General features: G+C 41.5%; 1 protein-coding gene across 1 annotated transcript in view; it reads right to left on the bottom strand.

Annotated features, from left to right (window-relative positions):
- Positions 1–1026: 1026 nt before the first annotated feature.
- gsg1l (gsg1-like) overlaps positions 1027–22612 on the bottom strand; it is a 22537-nt gene continuing 951 nt past the window's right edge. The window contains exons 2-5 of the mRNA XM_060892282.1: positions 16178–16225; positions 9863–10015; positions 4852–4963; positions 1027–1547 (exon numbers count right to left, since the gene is read on the bottom strand). Coding sequence (XP_060748265.1) covers positions 1223–1547; positions 4852–4963; positions 9863–10015; positions 16178–16225 — 638 coding nt within the window. The 3' untranslated portion in view covers positions 1027–1222. The remainder of the gene's footprint in view (positions 1548–4851; positions 4964–9862; positions 10016–16177; positions 16226–22612) is intronic.

Here is a 22612-nt window from a genome sequence, read left to right as displayed (position 1 = left end):
TAATATGATACTACCACCACCATGCTTCATAAACCCCCATTAAACCTATTTGAACTCCAGGCTATAATGCAACAATATGTGGAAAAGTTTAATGGGGTAAAAACTTTTGTAAGGCTGAGCAGGATTTATGTATATTATTTAGCCAGAAAGGTGTAGATTTCTTCTTAGACCAGTCTGTTACATATTCGAAGATATCAGACAAACAAAACAAAAAGTTCTGAGCTGCCCTTTAATCTAATATATCATGATACATTCCGGAATATCGTGATAGTGAGTGTGTGTGTGTGTGTGTGTGTGTGTGTGTGTGTTTAACACATGGATCTGAAGGAAAAACACGCAAAAAAAAAGCTACAACTCAATCCCAAACATCTTTTCATCAAATTTTTGTAATGCATACACACTGCAGATAGATAAATAGAATATGTTCGAAAAGCAGAAGAAGGAATTCGACGACTTCGAATTCTAAAACGAAGATCGTAAAAAATACGATTCGATGTAAAATAAATCAATGAAATCGAACAAACAGGACTGGCCGCTGAGCGGCAGGTCAGTAACGCATATGAAAGTCACAATCGATAACAGGCTAATCTAATCGACGTGTCGAGATTGTGGAACCATCGAGTCCTGGGTTTTTTGTTTTGTGGCTCTTAAACATCGTACCTTGTGCTTCTGTGGGGATCGAATGTAAACACCGGGCTACACAAAGGCATATTCAGCGATGGAGAACATTCGATATATATTTATAGATAGATAGATAGATAGATAGATAGATAGATAGATAGATGCAACATCTGGCAGTGCTTATGGAGCCATTCTTCCAGTTTCTCTCGAACAGAGTGTCTGCAGGACATTTTCAAATAAGTTCCAAGAAACAGTTGCTAAGAACGTCCGCTGAAGGTCCTGAAAAGTCTGGTCCAGAGGCAACCTGTCGACAGCCAGTGTGTTGTTATTTCTGTGGCAGTGTTAGTGCACAACCTTTCATGCCCACGTTCACAAACTCACCAAGTTCTCAGTTCACAACCCAACATCCATTCTTTTATCATCTCCTTCACATCCTTTACACATACTCAGAAAATATTTCACTTTTTATTCAACCAAATATAAACTCAAATAGAAACGTTTTGGCCCCACGGAGACGTCCACGTGTCTTCCAGAAAGTTCTGAATCCCCAAGACTTGGAATATATTCAGAGCACAAATGGTCTTTCTGCGAGCAGCCGTCCTCAGCATTGCTCTTCTCCCAGAGAATCCGTGTTGTCCGTCATGTCCACGGAAGCTGGAGGCGCGCGCATTTTCCCCCGGCCGCTGCTATAGGCGCCGCCGTGAGCGCCACTGTGGCCTGGGTAGAGGTCCACCGAGCTGGAGACAGACTGCACAGAGCGTTCCTGAAAGTAGTGGTAGGCTTCTTGGTCAAGGAAGGCTTGTTCCTCACGGAGACCCTGCTCGAAGAGCTTGCGCTTGTGACGGAACTCGATGACCGTCTTCGTGTAGGAGTTGAGCGTGGTGACTGAGGCAGCCATGCAGCAGGTAAAGGATCCCCAAGCCATGCTATAAGACAAAACAGAAATATATCTCAGCAGCTTTAGATCATGGAGAAATCTTAGGTGTTGCAATCAGAAGTGGTAGAAACAAAATGTCTAATTTATCTGTAAAATAATTTCATTCATTAATTTTCTACCGCTTATCCGAACTACCTCGGGTCACGGGGAGCCTGTGCCTATCTCAGGCATCATCGGGCATCAAGGCAGGATACACCCTGGACGGAGTGCCAACCCATCACAGGGCACACACACACACTATCATTCAGTCACGCAATCACACACTACGGACAATTTTCCAGAGATGCCAATCAACCTACCATGCATGTCTTTGGACCGGGGGAGGAAACCAGAGTACCCGGAGGAAACCCCCGAGGCACGGGGAGAACATGCAAACTCCACACACACAAGGTGGAGGCGGGAATCGAACCCCCAACCCTGGAAGTGTGAGGCGAACGTGCTAACCACTAAGCCACCGTGCCCCCTCGTGTTGTTTGTTCTCATAACCAAAAACAGGATTTTGTTTGAACACTCAGTGATATAAAACCTGACAGAAAACAAAATCAAAAGAAACTCTTGCTTCAGCTTGAGAAATTAACCCTGTCCAATAAATCCGGGACTTGCCGGGAATAGCTTGTGAGGTTGAGAAAATGAACACAACACACAACACACTGATGGATTTCAACAGTCTGAACTGCAATTACCTCCTGATTTACAGGTTTCTAGCTCACTGCTTTGAAATAGGCAGGAAAAAAAACCCACATGAGAAAAAAAAAATAACAAAAAAAAAAACGCTAAAAGAAATTGGCCAGATGGCAAAAAAAACAAATGAAGCAATTTCATCCTGAGCTAATGGATGGCAGTAGAGCATCTGTGGTAATTCTGCCAATGTAAATCCCACTTTCATGCCTGTCAGAACCCAGCGCAGGTCTCAAGAGCTCTTATCCAAGCACCAAAATAACACAAATCATTCGCACGGTACGAACGTTTTAGAGCAATATGAACAGAGGTTAAAAGATACATACATACATTCTCCATGGATTTATATCTTCAGGGTGGGGGTGTGTGTGTTGGGTGTGGACGAAAGCATGAAGTTAGACATGACCAGTTGTTAGGAAGGTCCTACAAAATGGGCACATGATCCAATTCATGCTTTTTTTATAAATGAATATTTTATTTATTACGAAATTCCAGGCACTTCAGTACTCATTTTCACTTTAGTTTTAATATCATGGACATTTTATAAAGCATGTTTATATTTGGGGGGGGCACGATGGCTTAGTGGTTAGCACGTTCGCTTCACACCTCCAGGGTTGGGGGTTCGATTCCCGCCTCCGCCTTGTGTGTGTGGAGTTTGCATGTTCTCCCCGTGCCTCTGGGGTTTCCTCCGGGTACTCCGGTTTCCTCCCCCGGTCCAAAGACATGCATGGTAGGTTGATTGGCATTTCTGGAAAAATTGTCCGTAGTGTGTGAGTGTGTGAGTGAATGAGAGTGTGTGTGTGTGTGCCCTGCGATGGGTTGGCACTCCGTCCAGGGTGTATCCTGCCTTGATGCCCGATGACGCCTGAGATAGGCACAGGCTCCCCGTGACCCGAGGTAGTTCGGATAAGCGGTAGAAAATGAGTGAATGAATGAATGAATGAATGTTTATATTTAGATTTTTTTTTGGTTGTTGTTGAAATCCTGGATATTTTATAATTAAATTTATTTTTTTTCAGACAAATTTCCATTATAAAATATCCAGGATTTAAAAAAAAAAAAAATTATGAATTTTTGCTCTCATTTATTTCTCAATGCACTTCGGTACTCATTTCCACTTCAGTTTTAATATCATAGACCTTTAAAAAAAAAAGCCTGTTTATACTATTATATATATATTTTTTAATTCTACTCAAAATCTGATCCAAATGTACGTTGACTTGATATGAACTCTGCAACTATTAACATAAATATGTTTGAAGATTCATTCAAAATGTGGAAATTTTTTCTTTTTTCGTCCAAGTTTGTAGCTTTTTCCACAAAAATCATAGAATTAGGGAAATAAAAAGCCAAACTTTGTGATGTAAGTGTTTTGTTCTTGGTCAGTGTTGTGAGAAAGTTGCACGTTAATGAGAATGGATTTTCAGTGAAGGAAGTCCATTAGAGCGAGATGTGTATGAGGCAGAAGCAGGTCCAAACACCCACACACTTCTGACTGCTCCTTCTTCAGCACGATTCATTAGCCCAGATTTCCATTCAGCGTGTGGGGCACAAAATGCCTTTTACTCCTTTCACGCCGAGATGTTGGCACTAGTAGTGGAGTGGAAACAAAACTGAGAAAACCAGCGAAAACAGGAGCGAGAGCTGATGATCACGGCATCTTAACCGGAGGCACCGCTCGGATTCTTCACAACTGAACGTATTACGAACAACACTTGGTCTTTTCCCTCAAACTGTTGCCATATTTTCATTAGTAAAAAGTGCATAGAATTGAAAAAGTCAACTATGAAAAGTATCTTTCCTCGTATTAGCTTGATAGTTCATAATAATTTTTTAATATTCATTCATTTTCTACCGCTTATCTGAACTACCTCGGGTCACGGGGAGCCTGTGCCTATCTCAGGCGTCATCGGGCATCAAGGCAGGATACACCCTGGACGGAGTGCCAACCCATCACAGGGCACACACACACACACACTCTCATTCACTCACACAATCACACACTACGGACAATTTTCCAGAGATGCCAATCAACCTACCATGCATGTCTTTGGACCGGGGGAGGAAACCGGAGTACCCGGAGGAAACCCCCGAGGCACGGGGAGAACATGCAAACTCCACACACACAAGGTGGAGGAGGGAATCGAACCCACAACCCTGGAGGTGTGAGGCGAACGTGCTAACCACTAAGCCATCGTGCCCGCCATGGTTTAATATCTCAAATGTAAAACAAATAAATACGGAAATATATACATGTGCTGGATCAAGTGCTATTCTAGTTAAAGGAAGCTGTGTTGCTTTAAAAAAATGGAGCAATATATTAGCAAAATATTTATCGATATAGACTGCAAATTTCTTGTCTCTCTTTTTTAAGTTACGTCTCTATTTCCTTCTTCAGATGTTTCCTTCTATACCAGAGTTTTGCTTTAGACATAAAATTAATGGTGTAGATGAGATGAACGATATAAACCCAAACATCTTGGGTGCTTGGGCTGAGTAAATATTTGACCACAACGTTCTTGCTCTTCTATGCTAACAGCTTCCTAATAGGAATCCTCTGAGTCGTAAGTTGTTGAAAACAAGTGTGGTGTTTAATGCTAAGAAGGAACACCTACCAGAAGGACCAGCCGTAGTCCCAGGTGTGCGGTCTCCAGTCTTCGGGTCCTAGACTGACTGTGATCTGGAAGACTTGGGTGTACATCATGTGAGCAACCATCCCTAAAAGTCCTGCAGTAGAAACATTAGCAAAAGAATTAGCAAAAATTAGCACTGAATTTAGTCCTAGAGGCTAATTTGGATAACGGACACAAAAATCTTCTTTGTTTCAGTCCCGGTTTGGCGAATATCAGCTTGGTTGAGTTTGTAACATACTGTACTCCTAACTTTAACATGAAGTTGAATCAAGAAGATTTCTTTTCAGGTTAAAATCCTGAATTCCAGTGATGGCTCTCCTGAGTCAGATTTGATCTGAAATCTCATAGTCCACCCATCCATCAATCTATCCATCCATCTTCTGCCGCTTATCCGAGGTCGGGTCGCGGGGGCAGCAGTCTAAGCAGGGACACCCAGACTTCCCTCTCCCCAGACACTTCCTCCAGCTCTTCCGGGGGAATACCGAGGCGTTCCCAGGCCAGCCGAGAGACAAAGTCCCTCCAGCATGTCCTAGGTCTTCCCCGGGGCCTCCTCCCGGTTGGACATGCCCAGAACACCTCCCCAGGGAGACGTCCAGGAGGCATCCGGAACAGATGCCCGAGCCACCTCAGCTGACTCCTCTCGATGTGAAGGAGCAGCGGCTCTACTCTGAGCTCCTCCTGAGTGACCGAGCTCCTCGCCCTATCTCTAAGGGAGCGCCCAGCCACCCTGCGGAGGAAACTCATTTCGGCCGCCTGTATCCGGGATCTTGTCCTTTCGGTCATGACCCAAAGCTCATGACCATAGGTGAGGGTAGGAATGTAGATCGACTGGTAAATAGAGAGCTTCGCCTTACAGCTCAGCTCTTTGTTCACCACAACAGACCGGTATATCGACCGCATCACTGCATAAGATTCACCGATCCGCCTTGAAATCTCATAGTAAAGCAGCAAATTTGATCACTTTTTTGCACATTTAATGCATTACAAAGTCAGCGTCCAGCTGGACCGTAGGTGTGATTCCACACTGGGGATTTCTCATGATAGGGAGGATGTGGGTGTGTGTACTGTATGAGGTCTATGTGAGAAGTGTGTGTGTGTGGCTTCAGGTTTATATATTCAATATGCCAGAAGCCTACACAAAAGCAAGGCGTCGATGAGTCACAGTAAAAACAATATTTCTCTGAGATTTTTAAGAGGCTCACAAAGGATCGTGTTCAAAAGGTAATTAGGTTTGTAGAAAGTTGGCATTAGAGATGAAAAAAAAATCTCATCTCTTTCGGTTTAATAATAGCAGCAGGAATTCTAGACTGAAATCTATGAAGCTGCAGAAAACAAACCAATAAATGCAGCTAAATTTGAAATAAGTATCTAGCTTTAATATAGCTGCACTATCATAACATGTCTAGAACATGTTTTATCTTGGGGTTAAATTTTGTGTGTTTTATACAGTATTTATCATATAAGCCCAATGCGGCCAGTGCAGAAAAAAAATAAATCCTGGGTTACGTACTGTATATGATCGTGTGACGCTTGGAACAGTTATCAAAGCAGGCTCTCGGAATATAATCCAGGATTCCGAACAGAGACGGCAGTGAATATGTAAGACCAATACGGACCTCTGTACGTGTTACAGCAAGTGAAGGTGAGCCAGCATACACTGTCTCCTCCTTCAGGTGCTGATTGATAGTGCCAGTGTGAACCTCTTTAATCTGTGTCAGCTGGCTGAACCGAGGCTCTTCTCTGGGTCGGAGATCTCTCCCCGACCGGATGCTGCGTCTGGAATTAGTGAGTATTAAAGGCCCAAATGAACAGAGCTGGAGGCCAGCTGGGCAAATCGAATAATCTCAAAAAGGAGCAGCTGTTCCTGGCAATAAGACAGCGAGGGATCAGGGAATGAGGCAACCACGGCTAAGATGCAGACTAGCTTTATTTTTTAAAAGCTACGAAAAATCTGATTTTAAAAAAAAAAAAAAAAAAAAAAAAAAAAGTGACACTTAAACTTTCTAATCATTTGTAAACAATCAGTTTTTAACCATAATTGGGCTAACAAGCAAACAGGCTAAACACTCATGAAATGTGCAATGGTGGATGGATGGATGGATGAATGGATGGATGGATGAATGGATGGATGGATGGATGAATGAACTTTATTGATCTCTAATGGTAAAACAAGATATTTTGCACTCGGTTTGGCCAGCAGAAGGAATATTGATTTGCCGCTCTGAGAGAACCCTTAAGGAACTCCTTTAACAAGCTAACTCTTGTAATGTGTAGATGATGGATGGATGGATGGATGGATGGATGGATGGATGAACGGACAGACGGACAGACAGACAGACAGACAGACAGACAGACAGACAGACAGACAGACAGACAGACAGATAGATAGATAGATAGATAGATAGATAGATAGATAGATAGATAGATAGATAGACAGACAGACAGACAGACAGACAGACAGACAGACAGATAGATAGATCTAATAGTAAAACAAGATATTTTGCACTCGGTTTGGCCAGCAGAAGGAATATTGATTTGCACCTCTGAGAGAACCCTTAAGGAACTCCTTTAACAAGCTAACTCTTATAATGTGTAGATGATGGATGGATGGATGGATGGATGGATGGATGGATAGATAGACAGATAGATAGAAGAATGAACTGTATTGATCTCTAATAGTAAAATAAGATATTTTGCTATTGCTTTGGACCTCGGGAGGAATGTTGGTTTGCCCCTCTGAGAGAACCCTTAAGGAACTCCTTTAACAAGCTAACTCTTGTAATGTGTAGATGATGGATGGATGAATGGATGGATGCATGGATGGAGGGATGGATAGATGGATGGATAGATAGATAGAGGAATGAATTGTGTTGATCTCTAATAGTAAAAGATATTTTGCTATTGCTTTGGACCTCGGGAGGAATGTTGGTTTGCCGCTCTGAGAGAACCCTTAAAGAACCACACTTCATAAGCTAAGAACTGTCATGTGTAGATGAGTGATGGAGGGATAAACTTTATTGATCTCTAAATGGTAAGACAAGATATTCAATACCTGGTTTGGTCCTCAGGAGGAATTTTGGTCTGTCCCTCTGTGAGAACAATTGAAGAACCCTCTTTCATAAGCTAAGCCCTGTAGATAGATGGATGGATGGATGGATGGATGGATGGATGGATGGATGGATGGATGGGATGGATGGGTGGATGGGATGGATGGGTGGAATGGATGAACTTCATTGGTCTCATATATATACAGCGGGTAAAATAAGTACTGAACACGTCAACATTTTTCTCAGTAAATTTATTTCTAAAGGTGCTATTGACATGAATTTTTTACCAGATGATGCTAACAACCCATTCAATCCACACATGCAAAGAACTCAAACCATAGATGTCTGTGAATTAAGTTATGTTCAATAATGTTAAATGACACAGGGAAAAAGTATTGAACACGCTTACTGAAACATATTTAATACTTTGTACAAAAGCCTTTGTTGGTAATGACAGCTTCAAGACGCCTCCTGTATGGAGAAACGAGTTGCATGCATTGCTGAGGTGTGATTTTGGCCCGTTCTTCCACACAAACAGTCTTCAAATCTTCTATGAACTCTGATCTTTAGTTTCTTTCCATAGATTTTCAATTAGATTCGAGTCAGGTGATTGGCTGGGCCATTCGAGCAGCTTTATTTTCTTTCTCTGAAAACAATTGAGAGTTTCCTTGGCTGTGTGTTTGGGATCATTGTCTTGCTGAAATGTCCACCCTCGTTTCATCGTCATCATCCTGGTAGATGGCAGCAGATTTTTATCAAGAATGTCTTTGTACATTTTCCTATTCATCCTTCCTTCAATTATATGAAGTTTGCCAGTACCGTATGCTGTAATACAGCCCCACACCATGATGGTCCCACCTCCAAACTTTACTGTTGGTACTGTATGGTGTTTTTGGGGTGATGTGCAGTGCCATTTCTCCTCCAAACATGGTGTGTATTATGGCATCCAAAGAGTTCAATTTTGGTCTCATCTGACCAGACTATATTCTCCCAGTATTTCACAGGTTTGTCCAAATGTTGTGCAGCAAACGTTAAACGTTAAACGAGCTTCTACATGTCTTTTCTTCAGCAGTGGAGTCTTGCGTGGTGAGCGTGCATACAGGCCATGGTGGTTGAGTGAATTATTTATTGTTTTCTTTGAAACAGCTGTACCTGCTGATTCCAGGTCTTTCTGAAGCTGTCCACAAGTGATCCTTGGCTCTTGGACAACACTTCTGATCATTCTTTTCACTCCTCTGTCAGAGATCTTGTGAGGAGCACCAGGTCGTGGCCTGTTTATGGTGAAATGATGTTCTTTCCACTTACGGATTATGGCCCCAACAGTGCTCACTGGAACATTCAGAAGTTTTGAAATCCTTCTGTAACCAATGCCATCAGAATGTTTTGCAACAATAAGCTTGCGAAGGTCTTGAGAGAGTTCTTTGCTTTTACCCATCATGAGATGTTTCTTGTGTGATACCTCGGTAACGAGACCTTTTAATAGGCCATCAGTTTGGACAGAACCAGCTGATATTAATTTGCATTCACAAGGGGCAGGATTGCTTTCTAATTACTGATTGTCTTGGCTTTCCATGCCTTTTTGCAACCTCCCTTTCTTCATATGTTCAATACTTTTTCCCTGTGTCATTTAACATTATTAAACATAACTTAATTTATGGACATCTATGATTTGATTTCTTTGCATGTGTGGATTGAATTGGTTGTTACCATCTGGTGAAAATTTCATGTCAATAGCACCTTTAGAAATAAATTTACTGAGAAAAATGGTGACGTGTTCAGTACTTATTTTACCCGCTGTACTGTATATGCTGTCTGTTCTTCAGTTTGTCATGTCCAGTTTATTTAAAGCATCCAGCTAGTACTTAAATGCACATCAAAGTAGCTTTCATGGCCTGGAGCTGTATCTGTAAGCAGCAAATGTATGATAAGGTTTTTTTTTAAGCCACCTGACAGCACCGTGAAGATGGCGGCGAAGGCGTTCAGCTTCAAGCCATCGATCACATTGCTGGAGTGAAAGAGCTCCAAGCACATTAGACTGAAGCCAACCACCAGCAGCATGATGTATAACACCTCAGAGACCACTGACAGCCAAAGGACACCTGTAACACACACAAACACACACTCGTGAGCACTCCACCACTGCATAATAAATGCATAATAGACATTTCTGTTCACACTCATGTTAGAGTGACAGGGTTCAGCAAAAAAAATTAGGATTTGAAACTATGACCTCGAGGGATATTCCCATTTTTTTGAAAGACCTCTGAGATGCTGGATATCTGCACATTTGTAGAGAGTGTAGCGATCTTACATTCTGCCATTTCTCTCTTGTCCACCCCTGAACTATGTTGCTCTATTGTGTTCATTGGTTCTATGTTCAATTCTTAATCGGTTTGTTTATTTCTACCATTTGGTGACATAGTATCTTGGGGAAGATTTTTTCCTCAACACTTCTCCCTATTCTGAAACTTATCCTAACACTTCAGTCGAATATGAACTTGCTTAATTTCTACCGCTTATCCGAACTACCTCAGGTCACGGGGAGCCTGTGCCTATCTCAGGCGTCATCGGGCATCAAGGCAGGATACACCCTGGACGGAGTGCCAACCCATCACAGGGCACACACACACACTCTCATTCACTCACGCAATCACACACTACGGACAATTTTCCAGAGACGCCAATCAACCTACCATGCATGTCTTTGGACCGGGGGAGGAAACCGGAGTACCCGGATGAAACCCCCGAGGCACGGGGAGAACATGCAAACTCCACACACACAAGGCATAGGCGGGAACTGAACCCCCAACCCTGGAGGTGTGAGGCGAACGTGCTAACCACTAAGACACCGTGCCCCCTCTGAACTTGCTTATAATAAATCTAATTCCACCCTTCTTTGCTTAAGCATTAAAGATACTCTTAGACAACCTTACAGTACATTGCCCGTCGCCCCTCTGGCTTCTGCGTGTTGAGAAATTGATTTTTTTTTATAAGTAAGCTAGAAAAATCTCTTATCAGACATTCCCAGGAGTGTTCTCAAAGTTATCAGCCCTCTACATTTGCTCATCACCTCAAAGCATGGGTGAGAAGACATTCAGGACTTTGTCTTATTCAGACGATATTAAATTTACTTTGTGTGACTCAGACCATCTCAATGTCTGATCGTTCTGCTCCGGCCTACATAAACAGATATCGGATGCAAATGATGCCTCTAGAATAAATATTTACAAAATGTTTCCTAAAAGTAATTCCTTCTTGATTAATTTACTATTTTCGTAACCTTTTTTGACTAAAGTATAATCAGTCGTCAACCTTTAATATTATTATCTGTCTTAATTAAGGGGACGTTGTGGCTCAAATGGTTAATTCTCTGGGTTGTTGAACGGAAGGTCAGTGTTCAAGCCTCAGCACTGCCAAGCTGCCACTGCTGGGCAATTGAGAATGGCCCTTAACCCTTCCTGCTGTAGGGGCACTGCATCATAGCTGCCCCTGTGTTCCAACCTCAACCTCCTTGGTTGGGATATGTGAAGTAAATGCTTCTATGTCAGCAATATTTCATTATTGCTTTTTATGTTTAGTTACCGCACAATCGGGCATCAAGGCAGGATACACTCTGGACGGAGTGCCAACCCATCGCAGGGCACACACACACACTCTCATTCACTCACGCACTCGCACACTACGGACAATTTTTCAGAGATGCCAATCAACCTACCATGCATGTCTTTGGACCGGGGGAGGAAACCGGAGTACCCGGAGGAAACCCCTGAGGCACGGGGAGAACATGCAAACTCCACACACACAAGGTGGAGGCGGGAATCGAACCCCCAACCCTGGAGGTGTGAGGCGAACGTGCTAACCACTAAGCCACCGTGCCCCCCATACTGAACAAATTAATTATAAAAAGAAAGAAAGAAATAAAGAAATAAAACACAATACTATTATTTTGGAAATCTTTGCTGTTTGGTTTCATGACGTATGAAAAAAAAAAAATCAAAAAACAACTAAAAACAAAAAAGCAATGGTTAAGATGGTTAAGGCTAAAAATTCCCCCTTAAAACTCTTTCACTGATTGGTCAGAAATGTAATTTTTTTATAAAAGGTAAACAAGTGTGTAGAAATGATAAACTTCTGACGATGAAGAATACTGAGAATACCAGTTAAGGAAAGTTCTAAATACTGTCATGAAATAATCCTAATTTGAAGGCCCTCTATTGTTTTAAAGGTCACTTGACTTTCTATTCCATCTACTGTATACTAGATGCGCTTAGATAAGGAACAATACACGTAATACATAAACGTCAGATTTGACTTCTCAGTGGCTATGTTAGGAGTGACCTCATCCCATCAAAATAGGGCTTTGGTTCGACTCTTATATTTGTTTACTTGGCTATCAGATCTGTTCATGCTTCTGTGGGTTCAAAGGAAAGTCTATAAGAATTAGAAAAGTAGAAAAAGAACTCGAGATGTGACGCCGATGTGCAATATTTATGCCTGAAAGCTTCAAGCTGCAGTGATGGATCTTTTGAGAATCAAGCCTTTATTCTTCAAAAGCCAGCAAAACAATAGTTCAATCTTCCCTCAATGCTTGGAGAGCTTCTTGAATGCTTGATAATTTCTCTAGTAGAGCACAAGAAAATTGTAGAAACAAAACTCCTCTCTTGGAATGATTAAGACTGCAGAGAATTGGAGAAGTTTGAAAACACTACCAAAAGTGATCATGGATCAAAATGGAAATAGAACATTTATTTTTTGACGTTAAAACCGGTGCTCAGTGGTTAGCACGTTCGCCTCACACCTCCAGGGTTGGGGGTTCGATTCCCGCACGTGCCTCGGGGGTTTCCTCGGGTACTCCGGTTTCCTCCCCCGGTCCAAAGACATGGTATGGTATGGTAGGTAGGTTGTATGGTATGGTATGCATGGTAGGTTGATTGGCATCTCTGGAAAATTGTCCATAATGTGTGAGTGTGTGAGTGAATGAGAGTGTGTGTGTGCCCTGTGATGGGTTGGCACTCCGTCCAGGGTGTATCCTGCCTTGATGCCCGATGATGCCTGAGATAGGCACAGGCTCCCCGTGACCCGAGGAAATCCGGATAAGCGGTAGAAAATGAGTGAGAGTGAGTGAGTGAGTTTAAAACCGAAATTGGAGGTAAACAGATTTTAAATAAATAAATAAATTCTAATAAAATAATTTGAACCACCTTAACCTTGAAAGGCAGTTACTAAGGATGCTGTAAATACATTAACACCCTTGTGGTCCTGTGACCTTTGCATCTGACCACTCACTAAGCTAATCGTGTCTGTATTTGTATTCGTTTAGAACATATCAACTCTATCCATCCATCCAGCCGGCCATATTCTCAAGCGCTTATCCTACACAGGGTCACAAAGCAGACAGTCTGGAGCCTTGCTCAGGAGACTTGGGGAATGAGGCATGGAACACTGTGGCAAATCCTGTACAGATAATTTAGAGATGCTGATCATGCTGCTTTGGACCGGTTGGATAAACTGGAGCAAACCCCAAATTATGATGAGAGAATTCAAACTCAACATACCAGGAATCAAACCCCAAATCTCAGAAGAGTGAGTCAAATGTTCCAGCCACTAAAACCCTACATTATCTGGTCAAGTTTCCTGCACAGGCACCATCTCGTCCAAGCAGCACCATGGACAGCAAACAAATCAACAACACCAGCACTGCACCCGAGGCGAGGTCGGACCCACCGGCCTGTGGCTGGAGAATAATAATTTCACTGAGCAACCCAGGCTTGTCAGGGATAGATAAGAGCCTCTGTAGAACGCATCGAGACAACAAATGGTCTGCACGAGAGTGATACCATGCAGTAACTTTCTCTCTCTCACTGGCTCACAAACATACCACCCTCCAGCCTAGCACAGTAAGTTCCACTCTGCTACCTCGTTGTGAGCACTTCCTGCAAGGATGCCTTTACACCAAACACAAAAAAAACGTCAAAAATAAATTTTCCTTTAGGACTAACCTAATCTCCGTGGCTTCTTACCACCTTAAAATATCAATCTATGTCATCTGATATACAATATGCATGAAGCTAAATGCTGACTGGGACTTTGACTTTATTCACCGTCAGCAGGTCCTAATAGAACTTATCGTAACAGTTCCAACACTTCAGACTCATTTGTAATGTTTATATCTCTCATCTATCACTCGGCTAGTTGCTGAGGTTCTGCATATTCTTATGGAGCCGTCAGAGCTGCCTGATCAAATATTCTTTGTAATAAATACTGTATGCCTCCATCTCAGTGATTCCTCTTCCATCTTTCCACAGAACACTGGCTCTCCTTTACAGCTCCACACAATCAAGAGCACAAGCTCAAATCCCGCCAATGTTTTGCACTTTGGTAACATTTACAGTATATAATACTATTTAGGGTTCTGAAATGGTTCCCCAAGGGTTCTTTGGATGGTTATTTTTTACTATAGTTTTTATCAAAGGTGTTCTTTAAGAGTTGTTTGTACAATATGGCTAATTCTAATACTACCTTCTAACAAGGTTTTCTCATGGGTTCTCTAGGTGAGTATTTTTTTTTTTACAATAGTGAAAATGGTAGCTCAAGTGGGGGGCACGGTGGCTTAGTGGTTAGCACGTTCGCCTCACACCTCCAGGGTTGGGGGTTTGCATGTTCTCCCCGTGCCTCGGGGGTTTCCTCCGGGTACTCCGGTTTCCTCCCCCGGTCCAAAGACATGCATGGTAGGTTGATTGGCATCTCTGGAAAATTGTCCGTAGTGTGTGAGTGTGTGAGTGAATGAGAGTGTGTGTGTGCCCTGCAATGGGTTGGCACTCCGTCCAGGGTGTATCCTGCCTTGATGCCCGATGATGCCTGAGATAGGCACAGGCTCCACGTGACCCGAGGTAGTTCGGATAAGCGGTAGAAAATGAGTGAGTGAGTGAGGGTAGGTCAAGTGTTCTTTTGAGGAAAAACGTTTCTACATCAATAAATAAGGTTTCCACAGCAGTCATTGCACGTCTAATACAGAGCTCCACATTCTGAGGACATTGTTTCTTTAAGGGTTCATTGGATGGGTATTTTTTCTCCAGTCCTACAAAGGCTTCTTAAGCTGCAACTTTTTTTTTTCTATTTACCAAAAAGGGTTCCTCAATGGTTCTTCAGGTTGATCTACTGTCAACAATTATCAAAGTGTTTAATGCGTCTACACTCTTAAAGGGGTTCCTTGACGGTTCTTTGTATGTCTGAGGAAATATACAGTATTGCCTGGTTTCCTAAAGATTCTTTGGATGACTAGCTTTTGTGCAGTCTGACAAAAAAGATATTTTGATGACTAATGGTTCTGAAAGGTTATTTGACCCCATTCAGTTTTTTAAATGATTCTTTAGATTGCAAAAACCAGGGTTAGGGATTAGGATTCTAACCCTAACCCTAACCCTAACCCTAATCCTAGGGTTAGGATTTTACCAAATGGTTCTTTAAAATTCCTCAATGGTTCTTTGGATGGATAATGATTTCCTAAGAGTTCCTGAAAAGATCTTTGGATAGTTAAGGGTCCTTTTAACCATCTCTCATATTGAATTGCTACCTCAAATTGTAAAATACTTTATCCTGAAGATACGACTTTTATCTCGGACAGTTACAAAGCACTGACACTGGAACCTCCAAGTTCTTTTGATTGAGATGAAGTCCTCGTGATTAGCTGTTAAATGATAACCATAAAAAAAAAAATCTCATGTTGTTTTGGGCTTCAACACGAGCCGCCAGAGGAGAAATCGTTTCTCGAGAGCTGCCTTCACTGCAGTTTTCTTCTCCATCCTTCTTGTTTGACTGACAGAGTTGCACATGATGGGATCAATTGGTTGCGATTAGCAGCAGTCATTTGACACGACTCAGGACCTGCTAGCATAAATCTCTCACACACATGAAAACCTGTGCAATGTAAGCTGGTTTTGAATTTATTTCTAGTGTAGTATTGGTCATAGTGGAGGAGATTTTAAGCATAGCATTCAGCATTCAGTGGTCTAAAATGAGGCGAGGTCAGGTATCAGTGAGCATATTGTGAGTATTAGCCTTGTTGGATGATTTCATTGCATGTCTTCTTGCTAAAAATAGATAGTAGCAGAAACAAAAATAAATATCTTGTATACAACGTTGATATATCACCCAAAAGATTTTACAATAACATGACTGAAATATACTATACACATACACGTTTTTGTCGAGTGTGATATCAGACTGGCGTCCGCGATGCCCTAATGACATTCATTACTCACCTCTCTCCGACGCTGGAGCCAGATCAATAAAGCTCCTGCATTTCTCCCCTGAAAAATAGAAGAAGAAACCCAGAGTAATCGTGGTGTTACTAGGATGTATGCTCTAAGAACATCTAACTTCATCACCCTGTCTTCATCGTCCTCGGTTGCTTAGCTTAGAACTGAGAACCAAAAAGAGTTCTAATGTGTTATAATAGAAGGACAAACATTTTACACCATAAACCGATTTATTGTTTTTTTTTTTTTATTATTCTCTTTTATTTCTCTTATAGTGCAGCACTTTGATGTCTTATAGAGCAGCACATACTGTACTTGTTTTTCATGTATCGTCACGGTATAGTAACATGAATAAGCATAAACATTCCTGTACTAAATACTCTATGAATACTCTAATACTCTACTCTACTCTATTCTGTGGGGGCACGGTGTCTTAGTGGTTAGCATGTTCACCTCACACCTCCAGGGTTGGGGGTTCGATTCCCGCCTCCACCTTGTGTGTGTGGAGTTTGCTTGTTCTCCCCGTGCCTCGGGGGTTTCCTCCGGGTACTCCGGTTTCCTCCCCCTGTCCAAAGACATGCATGGTAGGTTGATTGGCATCTCTGGAAAATTGTCCGTAGTGTGTGATTGCGTGAGTGAATGAGAGTGTGTGTGTGCCCTGTGATGGGTTGGCACTCCGTCCAGAGTGTATCCTGCCTTTATGCCCGATGACGCCTGAGATAGGCACAGGCTCCCCGTGACCCGAGGTAGTTCGGATAAGCGGTAGAAAATGAATGAATGAATGTAATTCTGTTACTGTTTCCGCAGACAAACTCAGAAGACACAAACAAAAAAAAAAAGATAACTAGATTGGATTTTATCAAGTGCCCCTGATCCTGTCTCAAGCTAGACTTCCAATTATATTTGTGAGAGCGATGAGCAGGACTTTTGTCTTCCCAGACCTTTTGATTCCAGAGCTGTAATCAAAAAGTCAGCTCATGGAGCCTGACTGAAACTGTGCAATCGTTCTCCGAGGACGAGGGACGATTTCAGACAGAGGTCAAGACGAGTTTAACGCTCCTCCTTCGGCGCTTCCCAAAGAGAACCGGTCGGTGTAGAGCTTCATTCGTCATCTCAGAAATCGCAAACGCAGGACTCGATTCGTACCAAAGCTGCAGCCGCAGATGCACGGTACAATATTATGTGGAAGTTCATCTTCTAATGCATTGGGTTTTTTTTTTTAACGAGACAGCCGTTTCGAATGTGTCCAGAACGACTTGGCTGTCCTTGCGAAGTGAGATCTCTTTAAGAGAAAGAAGCATGAAGCGTTTTATCCGTAAACGTCGCTCTCTCTGTGGAAGAAACACTTAAAACTTGGCGGCATTTCAATAAAGCAGAAAAGAAAAAAGAATCATCAACTTTTTTCAAGGCACAAGTCAAGGCTACGAAAGAGAAAATAAAAATTGTTCTGTTTTCTTGGAACATGATTTCACCAATAATTTCATTAAAAAAAAAAAAAGCTTTTTTGATTTTATTTGAAATTATTTGAAATTTCCAAAAAAAAAAAAAAAACAGAAATAAACATGGGAAAATAAAGTGATTAAATTTCTGCGATGCTTAAGCAGTTTCTGGCCTTACTAATTCTCCTGGCACCTTCAAACAGAGAAACCCTTGACCTCCGGACTCTATGAGTTTAAAATAAATGGATTTTTTTTTCGGGGAAACCGGTTGAAATTCTTCTCTGTCATAACCCCCATCCGTCCACTGCTGTAGATTAGAAATTAGGTTGAAAAATGCTGGATTTCTTAAAATCAATTCCGGCTCCATGTTTTTAAGCTTTAAAGCAGCGGTCTCCAATCTTATCCACAAAGGGTCGGCGTGGGTGCAGGTTTTCATTCCAACCAAGCAGAAGGAAGCCACACCTGATTCCACCTGTTTAATCAGTTGTTCTTGGCTTTTAGTATAGACTCTGGTGTAGCTTCTGCTTGGTTGGAATGAAAACCTGCAGCCACACCGGCCCTTTGTGGATGATTGGAGACCGCTGCTTTAAAGCGACACTCTGACAATGCTATCGATCGGCGCCATGCTAAATATCTATGCTAATTGCTCTAATCGCTTTACTCACTCACTCATCTTCTACCGCTTATCCGAACTACCTCGGGTCACGGGGAGCCTGTGCCTATCTCAGGCGTCATCGGGCATCAAGGCAGGATACACCCTGGACGGAGTGCCAACCCATCGCAGGGCACACACACACTCTCATTCAGTCACACACTCACACACTACGGACAATTTTCCAGAGATGCCAATCAACCTACCATGCATGTCTTTGGACCGGGGGAGGAAACCGGAGTACCCAGAGGAAACCCCCGAGGCACGGGGAGAACATGCAAACTCCACACACACAAGGTGGAGGCGGGAATCCAACCCCCAACCCTGGAGGTGTGAGGCCAACGTGCTAACCACTAAGCCACCGTGCCCCCCTAATCACTTTAATCTTGCTAAAATGATTTACTATCTGAACACCTCACATGCAGAATTAATGAGGTACTAATGAATAAAACGATAAAGTAAAAGTAATACACAAGTTTAATACACAATTTCTGGCAAGATATATTGATATTTTTTCAAAAGACATTAAATCCAACAAGTAAATCCTTCTAAACGCGATCGCTCCATCGCTCCATCATCTTCTCTCATCTCGTTCTCTAAGCTTCCCTAAGCTTCGTTTATTGCATTTATTGCCATGTTGGACGTCATTACACTCAGTGTTCAGTGTTTAGGACTATTTTAGCGACCGTGACGTGTCACGTGTGACGTGTATTTCTTACTTTCTCTGCCCCTGACTCGTCCTACATCATGCACTAATGAACACTCAGAGTGTAATGTCAGTGTACAGTCTGCTCTCCACACCGTGTTAACCATTAAAAGCCACCTGACAGCAATTTGTAGGCTTTTTCTGTAGAGGTCCTGCTGTGAAAATCATCTTCTCCTACATTCTCTGCTGGTGTTGTGAGCGTAATGAGTTGCAGTAACACTGAGAAGATGTGAAATCTTTACCTGGTGCCGGTTCTTTACTTCACCACAACGCTTCCTCTTCCTGTTTTGTTATATAACTGCTCCGTGGCAGCCAATCAACATTCAGTAGGTCGTAGCTGATGGTGCGCGACTCTCATGTATTGTTTAGTACACCAGGATGCTCTAACTCTCCAATTAAATTGCAACCATTTATTATTCCATCCTTTTATCCATTTATCCATTCTCTTATTTATTTAATTATCCATCCATCAAACCATTTATCTCCCATTCTGTCCATCCATCTGTCATATTATCAACTGCTTTGGCAATGCAATATCTCTCCATCCAACCGTCCATCCATCCATCCATCCCTTCCATTTACCCATCTATCAGTCCAGTACTTAGCCAAAAATGTATCCATCCATCCATCTACCCATCCATCAGCCCACTGCTTTGGTAATAATGTATCCATCCATCCATCCATCCAGCCACCCCCCCCATGTACCCATCCATTAGACTAATACGTTAGGCAATAGTGTATCTATCCATCCATCTATCTATCAATCTACCCATCCATCAGTCCACATATTTTGTCAATACAGTATTTCATCCATCCATCCATTTATCCATCTACTCATCCATCTTACAGTACTTAGGTAACAATGTATCCATCCATCCAAACATTCTTCTATTATTCCATCCACCCTATCAACCATTAATTATTCCTTTTATCCATTTATTCCTCCATCATCGATTTATCTACAAAATCATACATCCTTTTGTTATGCCTTCTACTGGAAAGACAGCACCTGTACATCCATCCGTCAGTCTAATGAACTCATTTCCTCCATCGATTTATCCACCGATCCATTCTATCGTCCATCAATCTATTAATCTATCGTTCTATTCATCCATCCATCCATCCATCCATCCATCCATCCATCTGACTACAAAGTGATCTTGGTGAACTGTTGAAGCTGTGAGTTTTCAGCCAGTCACGAGTGATCATTATGTTACTGAGTGTGAGTATAAATGATGTGATCCAACTGTGAACTTTGAGTGTTTTAACCAAATAAGCCTATAAATAGTGTTCGGTTTGGGCAAAAGTTTTGAAATGTGTGGGGGACGATGCTGAAAGCTGGGATGAGTAGGAAAGATGTTACCATGACAACCCTGATGTAAACACACCGAGCTTTCTGTCCAGTATTCAAACTGATCACGATTGTATAATGAAGAAAACCGAACCTTAGTAAAGAATTTATTTCTAAAAAGGATCCGATTTTTAAGCGCTTACACTTTATATGCTGAAACAACACCATTTTAATCTGACATGCGAACAAAAACCTCATGGAATCTTAGCTTGGCAAAAGGGCTTGACAAAAGGGGACGAATTTGAGGAAGAAATGGTGTTAAATGGTGTTTCTGCAGTAATACTTTATGTTTCTGCTCATCTACATGTCTGAGATTTTCTCTGGTTAAACCTTAAATCCCACAAGATGATCGAAATCCCTCTGGCAGCTGGCTAAGTGATCTCAAATCTGTGTTAATTAAAAAACAGGAGATTGTTTTAACGTTAAGAAAAAGACAGGAAGATAATACATGACTAATAGCAGGTGACGATGGACTCCACAAAAAAAATAAAATAAAATACAAATTTAAAAATACAAAATTAGAAATGATTTCAAAAATACAACACAATAATAAAATATTTTAAACAATTCACATATAAAAAAAATAAAATAAAATAAAAAGACTTTTATTTTTTAATTATCTTTAAAAAAAAAATTTTATCTGATGCTATTTTAAAAATTGTAGTTATTTTTTTATGTTCTTATAATATTTTATATGCTTTTTATATCCGTGGACATGCAGAATTTTGCAGATTTTAAAAAACTTCCATAATTCTCTCTGCAGTTTGTATGGAATAGCTGTGCCATTTTGGACATTTTTCAAAACTGTTGCTTAGGGCAAGAAATGAAATATTAATGCTGCTGTTGCTGTGTTAGCAAATTCAGGAGAATATTCCCATAGGCAGCAGGATGACAGCAAAGCTGTGCATTGTAGGTAATAATTACACACCACAATAAAAAAAAAAAAGATTATTCAATTTATGATAATTATTCCAAGTTTCTGCCTCAAATGTGAAGGAAAAGTCAACAACATGGAAAGAAATTAAACGTTCGCAACTTGGCCAATGTGACGTTTACTTTATCTGTAATGAAGTAAGACTTTAAAACCTTTCTGAGATACTGAGATTTCATCCCAACTAATGTTTTCACAATTAATGTTGAAATTAATAAAGCCAGCTTCTTATTTACATTTTTATTAATTAAGATAGACATTTAAGGGGCACAGGGGGGCACGGTGGCTTAGTGGTTAGCACGTTCGCCTCACACCTCCAGGGTTGGGGGTTCGATTCCCGCCTCCTCCTTGTGTGTGGGGAGTACTCGGGTTTCCTCCCCCGGTCCAAAGACATGCATGGTAGGTTGATTGGCATCTCTGGAAAATTGTCCCTAGTGTGTGAGTGCGTGAGTGAATGAGAGTGTGTGTGTGTGCCCTGTGATGGGTTGGCACTCCGTCAAGAATGTATCCTGCCTTGATGCCCGATGACGCCTGAGGTAGTTCGGATAAGCGGTAGAAAATGAGTGAGAGTGAGTGCATTGATTCAACATTCCTACTACTACTGAGCCTACTAATAGTTACAAGCAGCGATTCACGGGGTCCAAGCACCGTTCAGAAACACCTTTGCCAAGTCTTTCCAAATGACACAGAACACTAAACAATAGACATAGACAATAGAAAATGAACATACAGTTCAGATTTCAAGACAATAGTTCAAAGCAAATCTTTGTAAATAACTACTGAATGCTGATTGGCTGATTGGCCATGTTTCATGAGTGGGAGGGCTATACAATATCTCCGCTGTCAATCACAGGGACACTAGCTAATCAATGGTGTCTGTCAGCTTAGGTACAGTATGTGGAAGAGGATGGAAAGCTCTTTCCTCTGATTTAGCCAATCTTTGAGACTTACTACTTATAACATTAATAACAACTTCCTGAGCAGTCTGTAGAGATCTCTACTAATGGAACTCCATTTTAAAAAATAAAATATAAACACCACATAAACATCTTAATGACCCCAGAGGTCTCTTCTTCACCCGCCTCCACTCACTCAGCAACATCCAGAACTGCCCAGTACTCATAAAATACATTTTTACCCCACTTTAATTTATCCTCTGGGACATTAAGGTTCAAACATGGACTTTGTAAAAGGTTTGTTTACAGGAGATTTAAGGGCGACTGCAGGATAGCTCGTGGACGTGGACGTAATCTTAATAAAGTGTGAAAATCACACCTTCACTTGTAAATAATATTAAAAAAAATGTAATAAAATTTTACATTGAGTATATTTTCATGAATGACTTCTTTTCAAATCAGT

The sequence above is a fragment of the Tachysurus vachellii genome, chromosome 18 (genome assembly GCF_030014155.1).
Source record: "Tachysurus vachellii isolate PV-2020 chromosome 18, HZAU_Pvac_v1, whole genome shotgun sequence".
NCBI lineage: Eukaryota > Metazoa > Chordata > Actinopteri > Siluriformes > Bagridae > Tachysurus > Tachysurus vachellii.
This window is presented reverse-complemented; position numbering and strand designations above follow the sequence as displayed.